The 22,398-nt window shown below is 43.5% G+C and overlaps 2 protein-coding genes and 1 long non-coding RNA gene across 3 annotated transcripts; all 3 read right to left on the bottom strand.

Annotated features, from left to right (window-relative positions):
- Window positions 1-3,789: 3,789 nt before the first annotated feature.
- On the bottom strand, window positions 3,790-10,446 carry htatsf1 (HIV-1 Tat specific factor 1). The gene is made up of 10 exons (XM_064980937.1): window positions 10,401-10,446; window positions 8,787-8,951; window positions 7,899-8,103; window positions 7,752-7,799; window positions 6,104-6,258; window positions 5,729-5,892; window positions 5,512-5,608; window positions 5,140-5,229; window positions 4,833-4,970; window positions 3,790-4,605 (listed from the first exon to the last, which is right to left on the bottom strand). The coding sequence occupies exons 2-10, from the start codon at window positions 8,949-8,951 to the stop codon at window positions 4,303-4,305; spliced, it is 1,365 nt and encodes a 454-aa protein (XP_064837009.1). The 5' UTR covers window positions 10,401-10,446; the 3' UTR covers window positions 3,790-4,302.
- Window positions 10,447-18,647: 8,201 nt separating this feature from the next.
- LOC135549126 (uncharacterized) lies at window positions 18,648-21,313 on the bottom strand. Its single transcript, XR_010456946.1, has 3 exons — window positions 21,084-21,313; window positions 19,282-19,437; window positions 18,648-19,146 (listed from the first exon to the last, which is right to left on the bottom strand). It is a non-coding gene; the product is annotated as an uncharacterized LOC135549126 (long non-coding RNA).
- Window positions 21,314-21,453: 140 nt separating this feature from the next.
- Window positions 21,454-22,347, bottom strand: LOC135549344 (adhesion G-protein coupled receptor G2-like). Its single transcript, XM_064979342.1, has 2 exons — window positions 22,205-22,347; window positions 21,454-21,745 (listed from the first exon to the last, which is right to left on the bottom strand). Exons 1-2 carry the CDS (start codon window positions 22,231-22,233, stop codon window positions 21,454-21,456), a joined length of 321 nt encoding a protein of 106 aa, XP_064835414.1. The 5' UTR covers window positions 22,234-22,347.
- Window positions 22,348-22,398: the final 51 nt, after the last annotated feature.

Raw genomic sequence — 22,398 nt, 5'->3', positions numbered from 1 at the left:
AACATTTTTGCTAATTTGTTGAAAATAAATAACTGAATTATCACATTTACAACAGTATTCAGACTCAGTACTTTGTTGAAGTCCATTTAGCAGCGATTTAGCAGCGATTACAGCCTCAAGTCTTCTTAAGTATGATTCTACAAGCTTGGCACACCTGTATTTGGAGTTTCTCCCGTTGTTCTCTACAGATCCTCTCAAGGTCTGTCAGGTTGGATGGGGAGCGTCGCTGCACAGCTATTTTCAGGTCTCTCCAGAGATGTTCAACCGGGCTCTGGCTGGGCCACTCAAGGACATTCAGAGACTTGTCCCGAAGCCACTCCTGCATTGTCTTGTCAACTCTCCTTCAGTGGCCTCCAATTGCTCTTAAATACAAGTAAAACTAAATGCATGCTCTTCAACCGATCGCTACCTGCACCTACCCGCCTGTCCAACATCACTACTCTGGACGGCTCTGACTTAGAATACGTGGACAGCTACACATACTACAAAACTGACCATTCTACCAATCCTCGACTTTGGCGATGTCATTTACAAAATAGCCTCCAATACCCTACTCAACAAATTGGATGCAGTCTATCACAGTGCAATCCGTTTTGTCACCAAAGCCCCATATACTACCCACCATTGCGACCTGTACGCTCTCGTTGGCTGGCCCTCGCTTCATACTCGTCGCCAAACCCACTGGCTCCATGTCATCTACAAGACCCTGCTAGGTAATGTCCCCCAGCTCTCAGCTCGCTGGTCACCATATCATCTCCCCACCTGTAGCACACGCTCCAGCAGGTATATCTCTCTAGTCACCCCCAAAACCAATTCTTTCTTTGGTCGCCTCTACTTCCAGTTCTCTGCTGCCAATGACTGGAACGAACTACAAAAATCTCTGAAACTGGAAACACTTATCTCCCTCACTAGCTTTAAGCACCAACTGTCAGAGCAGCTCACAGATTACTGCACCTGTACATAGCCCACCTATAATTTAGCCCAAACAACCACCTCTTTCCCTACTGTATTTAATTTATTTATTTTGCTCCTTTGCACCCCATTATTTTCATTTCTACTTTGCACATTCTTCCATTGCAATTCTACCATTCCAGTGTTTTACTTGCTATATTGTATTTACTTTGCCACCATGGCCATTTTTGCCTTTACCTCCCTTATCTCACCTCATTTGCTCACATCGTATATAGACTTGTTTATACTGTATTATTGACTGTATGTTTGTTTTACTCCATGTCGTTGTGTGTCGAACTGCTTTGCTTTATCTTGGCCAGGTCGCAATTGTAAATGAGAACTTGTTCTCAACTTGCCTACCTGGTTAAATAAAGGTGAAATAAAAAAATAAAAAAACTTCAACAGTGAAGAGGCGACTCCAGAATGCTGACCTTCTAGGAGATTTTTTTATTTTATACATTTGCAAAATAATCTAAAAACCTGCTTTTGCTTTGTCATTATGGGGTATTGTGTGTAGATTGATGAGAATGTTAAAAAAAATATATATATATATTTTAGAATAAAGCTGTAACTTAACTAAATGTGGAAAAAGTAAATCGGTCTGAATTAGAGGTTGACCGATTAATCGGAATGGCCGATTAATCAGGGCCGATTTCAAGTGTTTTTGGGTGCCGATTTGCGGATAAAAAAAACAACAATGTTTACACGGTTATTTAATCTTTATTTAACTAGGCAAGTCAGTTAAGAACACATTCTTATTTCAATGACGGCCTAGGAACAGTGGGTTAACTGCCTTGTTCAGGGGCAGAAAGACAGATTTTCACCTTGTCAGCTCGGGGGATTCAAACTTGCAACCTTACAGTTAACTAGTCGAACGCAATAACGACCTGCCTCTCTCTCGTTGCACTCCACAAGGAGACTGCCTGTTACGCAAATGCAGTAAGCCAAGGTAAGTTGCTAGCTAGCATTAAACTTATCTTATAAAAAACAATCAATCATGATCACTAGTTAACTACACATGGTTGATGATATTACTAGATATTATCTAGCGTGTCCTGTGTTGCATATAATCTGACTGAGCATTCAAGCATACAAGTATCTAAGTATCTGACTGAGCGGTGGTAGGCAGAAGCAGGAGCGTAAACATTCATTCAAACAGCACTTTTGTGCGTTTTGCCAGCAGCTCTTGGTTGTGCGTCAAGCACTGCGCTGTTTATGAATTCAAACCTATCAACTCCCGAGATGAGGCTGGTGTGACCGAAGTGAAATGGCTGGCTAGTTAGTGCGCGCTAATAGCGTTTCAAACTTCACTCGCTCTGAGCCTTGGGGTGGTTGTTTCCCTTGCTCTGCATGGGTAACGGTGCTTCGATGTGGTGGCTGTTGTCGTTGTGTTGCTGGTTCGAGCCCAGGGAGGAGCGAGGAGAGGGACGGAGGCTATACTGTTACACTGGCAATACTAAAGTGCCTATAAGAACATCCAATAGTCAAAGGTTAATGAAATACAAATGGTATAGAGGGAGATAGTCCTATAATAACTACAACCTAAAACTTCTTACCTGGGAATATTGAAGACTCGTGTTAAAAGGAACCACAAGCTTTCATATGTTCTCATGTTCTGAGCAAGGAACTGAAACATTAGCTTTCTTACATAGCACATATTGCACTTTTACGTTCTTCTCCAACACTTTGTTTTTGCATAATTTAAACCAAATTGAACATGTTTCATTATCTACTTGAGGCAAAATTGATTTTATTTATGTATTATATTAAGTTAAAATAAGTGTTCATTCAGTATTGTAGTAATTGTAATTAATACAAATAATTTTTTATATATATTTATATATATATATATATTTTTTTAAATCGGGCGATTAATCGGTATCGGCTTTTTTGGTCCTCCAATAATAGGTATCGGTATCGACGTTGAAAAATCATAAATCGGTCGAACTCTAGTCTGAATACTTTCCGAATGCACTGTAGTTCCCGTCTTGAGTTAAAACAGTCATGAATTCTCCACTTCCATTTTACGTTGACAGAGCACGACAAAATAACTGACAATTAGGCACCTGCAGGTGTCAGAATTGTCACCCTCTCGACTGGGTCTGAGGGCCGTGTGCGGGAAGAAAAGGAAATCCCGCTTTACACTTCGTTCCCCTCTCGTTTCTTTACTAACCTTGTGGGCACACCATTTTTGATCCAAACTATTGAGGCGTTCCTCGCCTCCACGCTAATTGGTCGCCATTCTAAGACTTGAGGGCGGGGATACAACCACAAATCTCACGTGCAGTCTCACCCAACACGCTTCCCATCTACACACATTGGAGGGGCATTGTGACGTGGACGTCCGGCTTGCCAGGCTATTTAAGATTTTTTAATTTTTTTTAAACATTACTTGGGAGATGGACAATCTGTTACAGTTAGAGGATGGGGGCAGCAGCATTTTGTGTGTGAAAGACAATGGCTATTGGCGTGACAGCACATTAGGGCACATTATTAAGAGGCTGCACGTGAGCTCGTCGGGAAGCTGGAGGTGTTGGGAGGCCTTGACCCAAGTGAACCTGCCTTCAGTACAGCCAGCCTGCTACCGGGAGAGTATACTGACATCTATCTCTTTCTCCCACAGAGGCTGAAACCTCAACACTGCCAGAAACACTTCCCACCTCCTCCCCAGTGTCTGCTGCCCTTTCTAACATTCCACAACTCTTATTGTATTTTGTTACTTTGTTCATGAGACATTCACACACACACACACAAAACAAGTCTACTGCCTCACCGCAATAGCTACACAGAAATCAATAACATGGGTGAAAGATTACAAACCATACCATGCACGGTTGCCACTGGTAACGTTGCGTTTATTTTCCATCTCAAAACAAATTATGACAGGACAGGATGGAGGTTTAGCTTTTACGGTTGAAATCAAGTTTGCTGCTATATTCAAGAGAGACAATGAGAAACATAGATGTAAATCCTTTCAGTTTCAGACCTCTCCGAAGCTTGGTCCCTAACTGCATATCCAATCCCAGCGTATTCAAATCAAGACCAAGATCATTTAGTTCATTACACAAATTCCTAGTATAAAAGACATAAAAGTGATGTTGCAAATTATTGAGGTCAATCAATAAAACAGGTAATTGTGGAGGGAAAGAATTGAAAATATACAAATAACTTTTTTATTATTATTCATCACTAAGTATGCAACAGAGTATTTCCATCCCAATAGCCTTATTCCTCAGCGTGTCACTTTCCACCAATCAAACAAGGTGTGGGGGCAGTTTAGCAGATGTCAGGCAAGACTGTCCTTTTATATGCTGAACACAAGCAGGTGTACAGTGATGTCTGTGTGTCTGTCTACGTGTCTTCTTCATCACTTCCTGCCAGGCTGCTGTCAGTGGAACTTACTTCTGCGTCCTCAGAGGTCTTTGGTTCCACCACCGGGTCTACTGCTGCCTTTGCTCCTGCTTCCTGGCTCTGAGAGTTGGAGGGCTCTGTCACAGGCCCCTCTGCCTTGCTGGATGACTCCTCTGTGGTTGTGGTTGGTCCCTCTGTACTCCCTGGCGGTGCCCCCGGCGGTGCAGGCCCCTTGCTCCCACCCTCTAGGTAGGCTGCCCAGCCTTTCAGTCTCTCCTCTCGCTCCCTCGTGGTTTCCTCCACCTATAGACAGACACACGGCAAACACAGTTATTTTCGCTAGGGTACATTAACCGAGGTGGTTGACATGTTCCCCGGAAACAATTGACGAGGTGCTGAGCCTCTCTCAACTCTAACGTGATAGTGACCTAGCAACTGGTACTACCTGTTGCTGCCTCTTCATGAGCCCCATCTGTGCTGACATGTGGGCCATAGCAGCTTCTAATGTTGCAACAACACACGGTTCTTACCTGGTAGTCAGTGGATCCATCCCACAGCTGTGCTGATAACTTCTTGCCACCAAACCAGCGGCCGTCCAGCGCCATCTGACACACGTCTGCATCCTCTGGCTCTTTGAAGGCCACCGAGGCCACTCCATCAGGATGTCTCTATGGAGGACATAGGAACCATGTCACTAGCTAGGTTTCCCCTCCAAAATTGACCGAAAGATTTGAATGCGATATATTGGCCATATACCACACCGCCTCGGGCCTTTGTGCTTAATTATACCGGAGTGACAGAAATGAAGTGAACTGATTCCCATCAGTAGGCACTTACATCAAAAATGATGACCTTCTTCACCTGACCAAATTTCTCACATTCAGTCCGGAGGTCGTCTCGGTACTCATTTAACACCAGGGGGTCTTCCTGTAGGACAGAGGTACAGTACACAGGTTTAATACAGTGCAGAAAAGGACTGGAGGTGAAGTGTTGGGATGTCAAACTAGAACACAACAATTCCTGATCTCTTACGGAGAAAGACTCAAGCCCGACTCCCTAAAATACCACAGTGCTGTCGATAGTAAGGAGTCTAAATCAGTTTAAACGACTCATTGCATTGGGGGTATATGCTGTCCTCACACCAGTCATCTATATCTATTCACACCAGCTCTTTGTGGTCGTGAGTGAGTGAGTGAGGTATTTGCTCACCTCAAAGTCACTGGGGTGGAACATGTTCTGGATGATGAGCACACGTTCATGCCTCTTGCGCGCCTCCCCTTTCTTCTCTGGCCTCCAGTCCAGCTGCCTATCAATCAGATCAATGGTGAGAGATGAGCCACACAAAAGCCAGTTAAGGGACACCTAATGCCCAGAAGCATTGAGCTATTCCAATTCCGGTTGCAGAATTTGTCAGGACGGGACATACTTCTGCTGTGCCTTCATCCTCTTGCGGTAATCCTTGCTCTTCTTCTTCTTCTTACTGGCATCGTACTGGCCCTTGAGCTCGAACCTGGCAGCCTCCACGTGGAGCTGATACCCCCTGATCTCTGACTCGTCAATCATTCGCTCAGCCAGGGCCACAGACTCCTTCTGCAAGGGTGGGGGAACGGAGAAGCATGCCGAATGGAAACGCCACACTACACACACACATCCTCTCATGGAAATAGACGCAGAGCAACAAAGAGATCCAGCGAGACATTTCCCACTAATGCTGGGAGAACACTAATCGTCTCGATTACACTCGTCGTAAGACCAAAACACACACAACGAACCACGACAACGCTAAGCCCAGAGCACTCACCTTTAAGTAACAGCAGAGTCCGTCGCCTTTCTGGTTCCCCTGGCCGTCCCTGTAGAGTTTGACTTTGTATTCCTCGGAGATGGGGTCCCTCATAACAATGCCACACTTAGACATGACCTCAACAAACTCCTCCGTAGTGATGTCCGGTGGAAGACCTGAGGAATAGAAAATAACTTCCCTGACTGAAAGGACAGTAGGAACTTGCCTGAACAATTAATTTCTGCCGAAACAATGAAACTCAATTGTGTTGGTAGCCATCAGATCTGGGTTCAAAAGACACAAATATTTAAATACACGTATTTCTTATTTTTCTGTGTATTTGAGTATTTTCAAATACACTGGCCAAAGCATAGCCAAAAACAACGACTTATATTTGAAGTAGTTGTAAATTCATGCCAATACTTTCAAAACATATTTCCAAATCAGGGATCCAGACTGCGACCATTTAAATCTCACCACCTCACTAAATACATCCTATTTTTGGGGGGAGGCTCAAACCATGATTTGTAATGAAAGTGTCCTCCTGCCCCTGTTCCACTGGGCCCTGATGCTGTGTTGAGCGAGTCGCGAGTCTCTCTCTCGCTCTCAAAAATGCTCCGAGGTCATTTTGTAAAAAACATTTTAAAATCCAACTGCGTGTAAAACACAGTTATCCTGTAGTCACGGTTGAAGAGAGGAGGTTCTCAGATTTCTATAGGTATAAAATGTTTTTGTTTTTTTCAACTCTCAATGTTGAGCTCAATAGCAACTATTTTACAGCCAACATATTTGATATGGCTTTGAGATACAGAGTGCGGTAAATGGGCATCAGCCATTACGATTGCATAGGCCTCAATTATTGTTAGATTAACACATGGCTACTAGCAGTGGGCATTATATTTAGAGCTAGAGATTTAGCTAACGTGTTTTGCGTTTCCATTTACTCAGGTCGTGAATTGGCTTTTGATATTAGTGCACATACACTACCGGTCAAAAGTTTTAGAACTCCTACTCATTCAAGGGTGTTTATTTTTACTTTATTTTTTGTTTAACACATTTTTGGTTACTACATGATTCCATATGTGTTATTTCATAGTTTTGATGTCTTCACTATTATTCTAAAATGTAGAAAATATTAAAAATAAAGAAAAACCCTTGAACAAGTAGGTGTAGATGCAGGCAAAAAGATTTCTAAAAAGAAATACATGTAAAACAACATTCTAAAGGCCTATTTTAACTGTAAAATATAACAACAAAAGCATACTGTCAACCCACAATTCGTGACATTAAATGGATTAGGTTGCACATCTAAATATTCAGAATCACAACATGCTAAATAAAACAACTTATTTATTGGATACCATCTCATTAGTCTATTACACTTTTTAATAAAGCACTGTGAATAACGTTATATGATGAGTACACGTTTTCTAATGCGCAACGCTGCAAAAAACATTGGAGCATGGTGCCACCAAGAACTTAGTGGTACCAGGAGAAAATGTTAGTCTTGAGCCCTGCAAATACATTCCAATATTCAACTACTTGTATTTTCAAAGAAACTTTGTCTAAATAATTGTTTTGAAATGTATTTGAAAGTACTGTATTCAAAATACAGTAAATAGTATTTGAACCTAGGTCTGGTAGCCATATTCAGAGAAGGGAGACTTACCTGACACGTACACATTGGTATTCTTGTCGGTTTCCACATCAAACCAGGCTGCAAAGACAATGACATTTGTTTGAGTATTCCCTTTGAGGGCGCACAAAGTCACATGTCGATTTCACGCTCAACACATGTCTGTAAAACATCCTGTACCTGCAGTATCAGCCTTCCTTTTCTCTCCTTTCTCCTTTTTGCCATCTTTCGGCTGCTCCGTGTCAGTGCGCTTCTCGGCTTTCTTCCCCTCCTCTGGCTTGGCTGTTGTGTCCGTGTCAGGTGCACACGCAGCATTTGGATCATGCTGCCCATCCTTTGTGAAGCCGTAGTTAGCATGATACGCAGCAAGGAAGTCCTCTGTTATCTGGACAAGACCAGAATTAGCCCAACCACTATTTCTCACAACATATTCTCAAAACCAAAAGGTGATCAATGGAAACTGACAGAGGGTCATGGCAATTCTAAAAGGTTCTAGAAACATAACATTAAAACAGGGATGGGCAACTTTGTTGGGGGTGGGGGCCATCAAAATATCAGAATTCGTCATGAGGGGTCGCAGTGGCACGTGGGTCATCCCCCACCATTTCTAGCAATTCTGCACATTTTGCCACGGGGCGTAGAGAAAATGTTGCCGTTTTAAAGCAAGTTTGCTGCAATTCTAAACATTTTGATATGGGGAGGAGAGAAAAATGTGCTGTTATACAGCTAATTTCCTGCAATTATACACATTTTGTCATAGAATGGAGAAAAATGTTTGCAGTTTCTTTTATATGATAACTGATGACCAAGGTTGGTTTTTCGACCATGCTTACAACACATTATGATAGCTGGCCGCGAGACTAATTAACCAATCTAAAAATGTTTGCTGACATGGGCTAATTGAATGACTGCTGATGCACAAGCACAAGGGGGGGAAATTGGTCCGCAAGCCTACAAAAAGGCGGGCCGCATCCGTCCGCCAGTTGCCCATCCTTGTATTACAACATCAAGTTGTTGCAGACAGAAATTAAAGGTTTTAGCTAAGCAGAAGATGTGAAGGTAACACACTTTAGGAAACCACGCTTTCTTGTCATGGTCCCAGTCATACACTGTTCCATCCTCTGGGTCCACGAAGGTGTTAGGGTCAGCTCCGTCCCCCTGTCTCTGGCCATACAGCTGCTGCAACCGGAGCTGCTCATGGAACTCCTTATTTCCATCAGTATCACCACTCATCTAAACAACACAAGAAAACACAGGTGGATACAAGAACATACATTGAAGATCTTGCTTGTTTAGAGGACATGTGTTGTTGTTAAATGGGCCACTACTAGCTAGAATAGTGTGCCAGCCAGCTAGAATAGTGTGCCAGCCAACTGGCCAGCTAACAATTTAAAACAAACGTAAGACTTGTGAACTGTCAAGTCAAGAGTTGCAGCTAGCAAGCTGTCGATAGCTATGTGGACAGCTAGCTGGTTAGCTAACGTTAGTGAACTAGCTTTAAATCTATACTGAACAAAAATATAAACGCAACATGCAACAATTTTACTGAGTTACACTTCATACAAGGAAATCAGTCAATTTAAATATATAAGTCCCTAATCTATCGATTTCACCTGACCAGAGGGGTGCAGCCATGGGTGGGCCTGCGAGGACATACGCCCACTCACTTGGAACCAGGACGACCCAACCAGAATGAGTTTTCCCCCACAAAAGGACTTTATTTACAGACAGAAATACTCCTCAGTTTCATCAGCTGTCCGGGTGGCTGGTCTTAGACGATCCCGCAGGTGAAGAATCTGGAAGTGGAAGACCAGGGCTGGCGTGCTTACACGTGGTCTGCGGTTGTGAGGCCTGTTGGATGTACTGCCAAATTCTCTAAAATGACGTTGGAGGCGGCTTATGGTAGAGAAATTAACTCTGGTGGACATCCCTGCTGTCAGCATGCCAATTGCACGCTCCCTCAAAACATCTGTGGCATTGTGCTGTGTGACGAAACTGCACATTTTAGAGTGGCCTTTTATTGTCCCCCAGCACAAGGTGCACCTGTGTAATGCGCATGCTGCTTAATCGGCTTCTTGATATGCTACGCATATCAGGTGGATGGATTAGCTTTGCAAAGGAGAAATGCTCACTAAAGGGATATAAACAAATTTGTGCACAAAATTTGAGAGAAATACGTATTTTTGTGCGTATGGAACATTTCTGGGATATTTTATTTCAGTTCATGAAATCAAGACTTTACATGTTGCGTTTATATTTTTGTTCAGTATAGCTGCAGTAACGTTAGCTAGCTAACGAGTGAGCTACGTTAGCTAGTAGCCCATGGGTGCTGCGTGACAATCTGAAATCAGACAATGAAAAGTATATTATACACATCTTTATAACTACTAACGTTACTAATATCTAGCCAATTGACTGGACCTAGTTAGTTAGCTTTTTTATTTATAAAAACTGTAGCTACTAAGTTAACGTTAGCTGACAATCAAGCAAGTGTGCCTAGTTAGCCAACAAGCTAACGTTAGCAAACTCTGCTTTGTGTATTTAGCCAGGAGTTCAACTAGAAAGTAACGTTACATAACGAGCCAAAGGGAAGCAATGCTTGTCTTTGAAGATAAATTATTTGTATGTGGATTATTGATTAGTTCGCTAATTAAACGTTAAAACATTAGCCAGCTCAGCTACCTTTGGCTTTGACGGTCCGCCGCCAACGATGACTGAAGATACACTTCCGGTGTCAAAGAAGAACTTCTGGTAGCAAACCAAACACAGGTATGAACAATGCTCAAACATACAAAAAATATAAATAAAAATAAATGACAAAAAATAAACAATTTAAGTGCAATTATTTTCACTCTGAAAATATCTTATTATAATGATTCATGAAGATGTTATTCTTTTTGTTATTATTCACTAGGGTTAGTGTTTTAATAAGATAATTAAATTCAATCAGAAAAATTGGTAATTTTGGTATAATTTTTGTTTGTGTATAAAGTATTTGGCAACAAGAATAAAACAATTAACAATAATTTCAGTGGTTTTGTTATCATTGCAATAGTGAAATTTTATATATTTTATGTTAAAATTATAGGCAGTGTTCATAATCGTAAATAAGTACTGTGCAAGGTTTTCCCAAAATTCTGACACAAATTTACATTCAAAGAACAAGTGAGACAGATTCTCACCTTCTTTTTCACAGAAAACGCAGATATCATTAATAGCCACAAATGTGGAAATCATAGAATTACATGGATATATCTTATGCAAAATGTTGACGTGCACTTCCTTAACTTTGTTTGGTATAGAGTATTTGTAAGGCCTTAACCATGCGTGTTAAGTGTTCCAGAAAAACTTTCCTCTCGGTGTAAGTTGGTTTTGTGAATGAAGAATTTGTATTATATATTTATTACAACTAGATCTCTCAAGTAAGCCCACGCCTTCCAATCTGAGTTCTGGATAAACTTTGTGATCATTCCCAAAATTAAGATTACTTTTCATAAGTGTAGTTAGACCACTGGGAATGGCTTTGATCACAGAAATAAACTCTCTGAAAGGTATTAGAAACTCTTTCAATGTTATAAATTGTTCAAATGTGAGAATATTACCCCTGTTGTCGAAAATATCAAGAACAAAGTCAATATTCCTCTCATGCCAGCTGGGATAGAACAATGACTTATTCCTTACAGTTATGTCTGAATTATTCCACAAAAGAGCTTTATGAGGGGAAAAATTGTGCAGGAAACATATTTTCCAGGCCAGTAAAGCTTGTTGGTGAAACCTAGCCAATTTAGCAGGTAATCTTTCAGGAATAGAATTACATTTCAGTAAAAATTGAAGGCCTCCCAATTTATTAAACACATTATTTGGAATGAAATACCATATTGAATCAGTATCGAGCAAACATTTTTTCAACCAGTTTATCTTGAAAGTGTTATTTATGTCAACAAAATCCAACACTTCTAGACCGCCTTCAGCTCTTTTGTTAGAAAGGACATATTTTTTTAGTTAGACTTATTTTTCCAGATGAAGTCAAGCAAGGTCTTATTGATCTCTTTACAAGTAGCTGGATTTACACATAATGATAATGAGGGGTACACAAAACGAAACAGTCCCTCTGCCTTGGACAGAAGTACTCTCCCTAGTATAGAAAGATCTCTTTGTAGCCAATTATTAAATATATTTTTAGTTCTCTTATTTTAGGAGAGAAATTCAAATGTTGTCTGACTAAGTGGTTTTTTGACAGATGTATTCCTAAATATTTAACACAGTCCTTTACAGGAATATTTTCCATTTCTTTATCATCAGAGTCAAATAAACATAAGATTTCACATTTAGAAATATTCAGCATTAATCCTGATGCAATAGAAAATGCAGTTATAGCATTAAGGGCATGTGCAACCTGGTCTTTGTCTCTTAAGAAAAGAGTAGAATCATCAGCCAGTTGGGAAATGTTGATTTCTTTGTTAAAAATGGTTAAGCCATACACATTTGCATCATTCAGAATATCTAGAGGTAGAAGTTCCACAACCAAAATGAATAAAAATGGAGAACCACATTATATGTTATAGCAATCTGTCAGTCGCTGACACAGTCGATGACGTAGCACGCAACTATTGGTTGATGCATGCAACGTCTAAGCGTTAACTCTAGTTGAAGGCTGACAGGGGTACTGCAGGCTGCCATTTGCAACTAAATTATCCTGACTTCTGTGTGCGCAATTTTTTTTATCTGTTCAGAATTAAATTGGCATGTTAGGAGGATTAATGTAGCCAGTTAGGAGAATGAATGTAGCCGGTTAAGATAATTCATGTGACAGGTTAGGAGAACTAACCTAGCAGGTTAGGAGAATAAGGTTAAGGTTAGGAAAAGCGTTAGGATTTGCTAATAGTGCTACAAGGAAGCAGCAAGCAGCCACTGAATGGTCTTGAGAGGCAACCAATCTTCACATTTAGCTGTTAGGTTTCCATACATACACCCACTTATGTTGATCCCCCCCACTTCTTTCTCAACTCCCACTTTCAGACACACTCCACATATGCAGGTACCCATGACACTAAACATGTAGCATACCAGAGTGGGAAGAGTCTAAACAGAATCCTTGGGACATCTTGCCAGTGATACTCTAATGACGAGATGATCCAAGTATGGGTAACTACTTACAAATTCTGCATTCATAACCAAGTAGGAAGGTGGTAATTCCCAGTTGGAAAGTCGTAAATACCAGTTGAATGCATTCACGGGGTGAGTTCTAGTGGTACGCCTAACGAAGCCGACTGCAGACGAAAGATGAGTAAAGTCCGACACTGGTGGTTTTCCAACAGCAAGGCTCAGATCAACACGGCAATGTCAACATAGCTGCTATTGTTTCTAAAAGTTTCCGTATGTCGAAATAAACTTTTCTATACCCCCATATTACACACTCACAAACTGCAAACATAATGCGTGGAAGATGAATTGGTTAGAGCGAGGTCGCAAATATCACTTTCATGTATGTCAACCGTAGCTTTAGAACCGTGGAAAAGTTGGCTCCTGTTTCAGTCATGTCTTTGGCCACATTCACGTGGGTCAAACAAAAATACCCTAATGATTGGTTGACAAAAAGTGTCTCCAACCTGCATTGTATAGTTGGTGATAAGCAATTGCAGCTACTTGAAGGCGACTTCATCAAAAACTTCATGTCCTTTGATCACGTGATTTTTGTAAAGTTCATACACTCATCACGTAGTTGCAAGTCGGATAATTTTTATGCCCATTAATGCAACACACCTTTGAAAGGTGGTGATCATTGAGGGTCACCGACTTGACAAAAGTGATCACTCAAATGCGCCCACGTTCTTTGAACTCCTTGAGAAACTCTGAATGGCAAATGGCCAACATGCTTTGTCAACCATAAACTCAAAGTACAGCTATCATGTTTGTAAACAAATCATAGTGTTCAAAAACTATATTAATAGATTGCTTTTTATAAATAATGTATTGTTGTTGCAATTAACTGTTGAAAATATGGCCTCCCGGGTGGTCTAAGGCACAGCATTGCAGTGCTAGCTGTGCCACCAGAGATTCTGGGTTCGAACCCAGGCTCTGTCGCAGCTGGCCGTGACCGGGAGGCCCATGGGGCTGCGCACAATTGGCCCAGTGTCGTCCGGGTTAGGGAGGGTTTGGCCGGCAGGGATATCCTTGTCTCATCGCGCACTAGCGACTCATCGTGCACTAGCGACACTACCGACTGTGTCGGACGGGGTGCAGTGCACGCTGAACAGGTCACCAGGTGTACAAGTCAACAACGCAGCCACTGCCAGCTAGCCTACTCCAGCAGTACTGTATCATTTCAATCATTTTAGTCAATAAGATTCTTGCTACGCAAGCTTAACTTTCTGAACATTCGAGACGTGTAGTCCACTTGTCATTCCAATCTCCTTTGCATTAGCGTAGCCTCTTCTGTAGCCTGTCAACTATGTGTCTATCTATCCCTGTTCTCTCCTCTCTGCACAGACCATACAAACGCTCCACACCGCGTGGCCGCGGCCACCCTAATCTGGTGGTCCCAGCGCGCGCACGACCCACGTGGAGTTCCAGGTCTCCGGTAGCCTCTGGAACTGCCGATCTGCGGCCAACAAGGCAGACTTCATCTCAGCCTATGCCTCCCTCCAGTCCCTCGACTTCTTGGCACTGACGGAAACATGGATCACCACAGATAACACTGCTACTCCTACTGCTCTCTCTTCGTCCGCCCACGTGTTCTCGCACACCCCGAGAGCTTCTGGTCAGCGGGGTGGTGGCACCGGGATCCTCATCTCTCCCAAGTGGTCATTCTCTCTTTCTCCCCTTACCCATCTGTCTATCGCCTCCTTTGAATTCCATGCTGTCACAGTTACCAGCCCTTTCAAGCTTAACATCCTTATCATTTATCGCCCTCCAGGTTCCCTCGGAGAGTTCATCAATGAGCTTGATGCCTTGATAAGCTCCTTTCCTGAAGACGGCTCACCTCTCACAGTCCTGGGCGACTTTAACCTCCCCACGTCTACCTTTGACTCATTCCTCTCTGCCTCCTTCTTTCCACTCCTCTCCTCTTTTGACCTCACCCTCTCAACTTCCCCCTACTCAAAGGCAGGCAATACGCTCAACCTCATCTTTACTAGATGCTGTTCTTCCACTAACCTCATTGCAACTCCCCTCCAAGTCTCCGACCAGTACCTTGTATCCTTTTCCCTCTCGCTCTCATCCAACACTTCCCACACTGCCCCTACTCGGATGGTATCGCGCCGTCCCAACCTTCGCTCTCTCTCCCCCGCTACTCTCTCCTCTTCCATCCTATCATCTCTTCCCTCTGCTCATACCTTCTCCAACCTATCTCCTGATTCTGCCTCCTCAACCCTCCTCTCTTCCCTTTCTGCATCCTTTGACTCTCTATGTCCCCTATCCTCCAGGCCGGCTCGGTCCTCCCCTCCCGCTCCGTGGCTCGATGACTCATTGCGAGCTCACAGAACAGTGCTCCGGGCAGCCGAGCGGAAATGGAGGAAAACTCGCCTCCCTGCGGACCTGGCATCCTTTCACTCCCTCCTCTCTACATTTTCCTCCTCTGTCTCTGCTGCTAAAGCCACTTTCTACCACTCTAAATTCCAAGCATCTGCCTCTAACCCTAGGAAGCTCTTTGCCACCTTCTCCTCCCTCCTGAATCCTCCTCCCCCTCCCCCCCTCCTCCCTCTCTGCAGATGACTTCGTCAACCATTTTGAAAAGAAGGTCGACGACATCCGATCCTCGTTTGCTAAGTCAAACGACACCGCTGGTTCTGCTCACACTGCCCTACCCTGTGCTCTGACCTCTTTCTCCCCTCTCTCTCCAGATGAAATCTCGCTTCTTGTGACGGCCGGCCGCCCAACAACCTGCCCGCTTGACCCTATCCCCTCCTCTCTTCTCCAGACCATTTCCGGAGACCTTCTCCCTTACCTCACCTCGCTCATCAACTCATCCCTGACCGCTGGCTACGTCCCTTCCGTCTTCAAGAGAGCGAGAGTTGCACCCCTTCTGAAAAAACCTACACTCGATCCCTCCGATGTCAACAACTACAGACCAGTATCTCTTCTTTCTTTTCTCTCCAAAACTCTTGAACGTGCCGTCCTTGGCCAGCTCTCCCGCTATCTCTCTCAGAATGACCTTCTTGATCCAAATCAGTCAGGTTTCAAGACTAGTCATTCAACTGAGACTGCTCTTCTCTGTATCACGGAGGCGCTCCGCACTGCTAAAGCTAACTCTCTCTCCTCTGCTCTCATCCTTCTAGACCTATCGGCTGCCTTCGATACTGTGAACCATCAGATCCTCCTCTCCACCCTCTCCGAGTTGGGCATCTCCGGCGCGGCCCACGCTTGGATTGCGTCCTACCTGACAGGTCGCTCCTACCAGGTGGCGTGGCGAGAATCTGTCTCCTCGCCACGCGCTCTCACCACTGGGGTCCCCAGGGCTCTGTTGTAGGCCCTCTCCTATTCTCGCTATACACCAAGTCACTTGGCTCTGTCATAACCTCACATGGTCTCTCCTATCATTGCTATGCAGACGACACACAATTAATCTTCACCTTTCCCCCTTCTGATGACCAGGTGGCGAATCGCATCTCTGCATGTCTGGCAGACATATCAGTGTGGATGACGGATCACCACCTCAAGCTGAACCTCGACAAGACGGAGCTGCTCCTCCTCCCGGGGAAGGACTGCCCGTTCCATGTTCTCGCCATCACGGTTGACAACTCCATTGTGTCCTCCTCCCAGAGCGCTAAGAACCTTGGCGTGATCCTGGACAACACCCTGTCGTTCTCAACTAACATCAAGGCGGTGGCCCGTTCCTGTAGGTTCATGCTCTACAACATCCGCAGAGTACGACCCTGCCTCACACAGGAAGCGGCACAGGTCCTAATCCAGGCACTTGTCATCTCCCGTCTGGATTACTGCAACTCGCTGTTGGCTGGGCTCCCTGCCTGTGCCATTAAACCCCTACAACTCATCCAGAACGCCGCAGCCCGTCTGGTGTTCAACCTTCCCAAGTTCTCTCACGTCACCCCGCTCCTCCGCTCTCTCCACTGGCTTACAGTTGAAGCTCGCATCCGCTACAAGACCATGGTGCTTGCCTACGGAGCTGTGAGGGGAACGGCACCCCAGTACCTCCAGGCTCTGATCAGGCCCTACACCCAAACAAGGGCACTGCGTTCATCCACCTCTGGCCTGCTCGCCTCCCTACCACTGAGGAAGTACAGTTCCCGCTCAGCCCAGTCAAAACTGTTCGCTGCTCTGGCCCCCAATGGTGGAACAAACTCCCTCACGACGCCAGGACAGCGGAGACAATCACCACCTTCCGGAGACACCTGAAACCCCACCTCTTCAAGGAATACCTAGGATAGGATAAAGCAATCCTTCTCACCCCCCCCTTAAATGATTTAGATGCACTATTGTAAAGTGGCTGTTCCACTGGATGTCAGAAGGTGAATTCACCAATTTGTAAGTCGCTCTGGATAAGAGCGTCTGCTAAATGACTTAAATGTAATGTAAATGTACAGTGTTTCCTCCTACACATTGGTGCGGCTGGCTTCCATGTTGGATGTGCATTGTGTCAAGAAGCAGTGCGGCTAGGTTGGGTTGTGTTTCGGAGGACGCATGGCTCTCGACCTCCCCCCTCCCGAGTCCGTACAGGAGTCGCAGCGATGAGACAAGACTGTAACTGCTACGAATTGGATATCACGAAATTGGGGAGAAAAAGGGGTAAAAATATATATACATAAATAAAATTACAAAAAATCTGCTGACAATACTGATATCAAGGTAATTTCCTTAGTAGTTGACATCAGAGGTGGGAGAAGTCGGAGCTCAGGGATGATAGACTAGTAATTACCAGTTGAAGGGTCGTTCAAGTTTATTTTTCCAGTAAATACTACTTTCCCACTTTGTTATGAATGCAGCATTAGAGTGTGTCTGAAAGTGGGTGTTGTGATAGAAATGGATGGATCAACAGCAATGGGTGTAACATCTGCGCTCTGTTATTTGTTCGACGGTTTTGAGTGAGCAAAGTTTTTTTTTCTTACCATGCAACTACCATACCACGAGAGTTTGGACTTCTGTTTTGTCTAAGCTGAATTTTACTCTTACAAATAATTGTAAATGTTTCATTTAATAAAACTCACAATTGTTTATATTTGATTAAAAGTACTGATGATGGTGGATGTACTGTTACTGGTATGTGTGTGAAAGTGATCCCCTCAAACACGCCCATGACACAGATCGTCTTGTCTCGTCCCTCAAAAATAGGAGTCGTTGGGCGCGTTCGAGCGGATCACTTTTATCAAGTCGTGACCATCATTGGTCACCGCATTTCAACGTGTGTTGAATTTTGGGGATAACAATTGTCTGGGCTCGTTTGAGTGGTCGGGCATCAGCAACCGACTGTAGACAAATTGAGGATTATGTGGATTGGTGGTAATGCACCATAAATAGAAGGCGGAAAGGCAGGCGGCAGGAGGCGAGATCAGGTGGGAACATTCTAGCAAATGAGAGGGCAGATACGTGTGTGCACAGCAGACAACTTTTTGTTGATGTCACGTGCGTCCACTTATATCAGTACATTTGTAACTACCGTAACATTACAAAACTATTTGATCAAATCAGATCCAACACTCTCTCATACAAAGAATCCTTAGTCCGTCTGCTTACTGCTGTATTCTCACATGGACAGATTCTGACAGGTGTGGAGCCTCTCACTTCACATCCTGCTCTCTGCCCGTGCATATAATGTATGGCAGTAGAGAGCACCACCCGTCAACCACAGATCAATAAAATCTCCCATCCCAACTTTTCAGGCACATACTGGTATTTTTCATCTCACATAAAACTTTGATACACAAATATTAATATTAAAAAAAGATTGCAGTCAATGTCATTTATTGTCCGTTTTGCACACATGCATACTAGTCTAATTTGTCACACCTTCAGTACAATAAATAGATCAGTGAAGATGGACAGGACATTATTCATCAGATATATCATCACAAAGAACTTCATTTTAATTAGCTCCAAAAGTAAGTAGAAATTAAAAACACCATTCATATTATGTCCTAAATGTTGCTTTACCATACAAGTGCATTCATGTCCCAGATTGAGGTCAAAGCGAAAGATGCCATGTTACACAGAACCAAGCCTTGTCTGATATTTCAGATTGCACAAGTTACAATCTTTGTTTCTCTATTCATCCATTTAGCACAAATGAATGTGTTCCTCCTTGCCGAATTTCAAAGGTCTTAAGGAATGGGTAGCCGATGTCTTGGGTGAGATCCGTCTTGCCAAGAGGGCCCCTCGCAGTGCCCCTCCTCTGGGAAAGAGGCACTCTTGTGAGGTAGAGGAGTGGAGTTGCGTTGGACAAGTGGTAGTGCCAAGTCATTCTCATACACAAGGTCTGCCGAAAACAAGCAGAAAATACATGTCTACACCATGCGCTCGAGCTCAATTCACTCATTATAACGTCATCACTGGAGTCATATAATAATTCAAAATCAGAATAGTTCTTCCTTCCAAAACAATGGGATCTCACCCAAGTTAGGTCTTCTGATGGAGACCTGTCGTTGACTGGAGTCGGAGGAGGCCGAGGTGCTTTCTGTGGCACTGGACTTGATGGACCTCACTGAGGGCATGCGCACCAGAGGGTTAGGTCTGGATTTGGCACCAACTGTAAAAGTCTGGCTCCACTCTGAATAACAAGACAAATTAAACACCCATAACTTTAGATTTTCAGGATCAACATAATCCATACAGTACCAATCCAAAGTTTGGACACACCTACTCATTTCCGGGTTTTTCTTCATTTTTTTGTATTTTCTACATTGTAGAATAATAGTGAAGACATTCAAACTATGTAATAACGCGTGAAATCATGTAGTAAACATATACATATTTTAGATTCTTCAAAGTAGCCCCCCTTAGCCTTGATGACAGCTTTGCACACAGCTTTGCATTATCTCAACCAGCTTCATGATGTAGTCAACTGGAATGCATTTCAATTAACCGGTGTTTATTTCCTTCTTAATGCGTTTGAGCCAATCAGTTGTGTTGTGACAAGGTAGCGGGGGTATACAGAAGACTTGCTTGGGCCAAGAAACATTAGACTGGTTGAAATATGTCCTTTGGTCTGATGAATCCAAATTTGAGAAACTGTTGGTTGCAACTGCCGCGAGACGCAGAGTAGATGAACGGATGATCTCCGCATGTGTGGTTCCCACCATAAAGCATGGAGGAGGAGGTGTGATGGTGTGGGGATGCTTTGCTGGTGACAGTCTGTGATGTATTTAGAATTGAAGGGACACTTTGGCATTTTGCAGTGATACGCCATCCCATCGGTTTTGGGCTTAGTGGGACTATCATTTGTTTTTCAACAGGAGAATGACCCAACACAGCTCCAGGCTGTGTAAGGGCTATTTGACCAAGATGGAGAGGGATGGAGTGCTGCATCAGATGACCTGGCCTCCATAATCACCCAACATCAACCCAATTGTGATGGTTTGGGATGTGTTGGACCACAGAGTGAAGATAAAGCAACCAATAAGTGCTCAGCATATGTTGGAATCCTTCAAGACTGTTGGAAAAGCATTACAGGTGACGCTGGTTGAGAGCATGTCACGTTCTGACCTTAGTTCCTTTATTATGTCTTTGTGTTAGTTTGGTCAGGGCGTGAGTTGGGGTGGGTAGTCTATATTATTTTTTCTATGTTGTATTTCTGTGTTTGGCCTGGTATGGTTCTCAATCAGAGGCAGCTGTCGATCGTTGTCTCTGATTGAGAATCATACTTAGGTAGCCTGTTTTCACCATTTTGGTTGTGGGTGATTATTTCCGTGTCAGTGTTTGCACCATACGGGACTGTGTCGGTTTCCATTTATTCTCTTATTCTTTTGTTTTCAGTTATGTGTTCTTTTGTGTTCAGTTATATTTCATTAAAATTACATTATGAACACTTACCACGCTGCGCATTGGTCCGACCCTTCCTAGTCCTCCTTAGAAGAGGAGGACGAAAACCGTTACAGAGCATGCCAAGAGTGTGCCAAGCTGTCATCAAGGCAAAGGGTGGCTACTTTTAAGAATCTCAAAAATAAAATATGCTTTGATTTGTTTAACACTTTTTTTGGTTACTTACATGATTCCATATGTGTTCTTTCATAGTTTTGATGTCTTCACTATTATTAGAAAAACCCTTGAATGAGTAGGTTTGTCCTGACTTTGACTGGTACTGTATATATATATATATATATATAAAAATGAACAATTGCTTTATTTATTCAAACATTAATTACATTTCTGATTTGGGTGGTTATATTACAGTATATTGATATGTGGTTGCATTACCAGAGTAGTCTTGGAGTCTGAAGCGGCCAAAGCACAAATGGATTCTCCATTGTTTTCTCACATTCTCCTTCATCAGACAATGGAACAGAAATATAAAGAACCCTAAAACACACCAGTGACACTGGCATCAGGTTTATACCCTCTATACATTACACCCTATGATAGGATCGTGCGACATCTTGGCAATTCCATTTTTGTTCTACTTACCCAGAGTCAGATGAACTCATGGATACCAGTTTCACGTCTCTGCGTGCAGTTTGAATGAAGTTTAAGGTCGTTTTTGGAGCCATTGCTAACTAGCGTTAGCGCCATGACTGGAAGTCTACAGGAACAGCTAGCATGCTTTAAACAAATAAACGCCTGGCAGCAGTCACTCACCTTGCAGACTGTTGAGGACACAGAAGAGGTAGAGGAAGGGAACCTTGGCTGGCCCCCAGGCGAAGAAAGCCACAGTCCAGGTGAGACCCAGCAGGAAGGTGAGACTGGAAACCCCCTTCAGGTCCTGCAGAAGGAGGCCGCTGTGGATGCCAGCCGGCTGATTGACCCGCATGTGGCGGATCTGGACCAGGACCACCACGAAGATAGCCATGTTGCACAGCATCACTAGCAGAATGTAGCCCACCACAGACACATAGAAAGCCACTTCATCCTGGATCCAGCAGCTGATAATAGGATAGAGGGACTTTATCTACACATCTGAATAACAACCTCAGTCCAGAATCCAGGGGTGTAACTTTCACTGGGGACTGGGGGGGACATGCATTTTTGTCCCCCCCAGTTTTATCATAGGAATGTGATACAAAACGAGGCGCGGTGTACTTTAGGACCAGGTGGACGCCTCTGAGCTGTTTGGAGTGTTTATCTGACTGGAAAAAATATATATATATGTCCCCCCCACTTCTAAAACCAAAGTTGCCCCCCGGCCAGAATCTACAATACCCAGACTCTAGTACCACACAATGATCTTTCATGATCTACACGTAGCCCAACGTAACTGTAGAAAGTTTTGAGTTGACATTGAGTGTCAGATACATGTCATTCAGTGTCAGCAAAAGGTGCTGTTCATCTAATGATAGTGACATGGAACAATAAAAGTACAACAGGATGAATCTAATACTTACAACGCCTCGGAGTTATCTAGTGGTTCCATGGACTCACTGCCGAGGGAGCTGCCGTAGGACTCTCTCTTCACAACCAGAACTACGCAGCATATAGCCAGAGGGATTCCTGCGAGAGGGGAGGAAGATGGAGAAGTAGAACCCGTGATATGGTTCAACTGATAAGAGGGGAAATACAGATAACTAGTTAAAAAAAA

Source organism: Oncorhynchus masou, chromosome 12 (assembly GCF_036934945.1).
Source record: "Oncorhynchus masou masou isolate Uvic2021 chromosome 12, UVic_Omas_1.1, whole genome shotgun sequence".
Lineage (NCBI taxonomy): Eukaryota > Metazoa > Chordata > Actinopteri > Salmoniformes > Salmonidae > Oncorhynchus > Oncorhynchus masou.
Note: the sequence above shows the minus strand (reverse complement) of the source record. Positions and strands in the feature narration are given on the sequence as shown.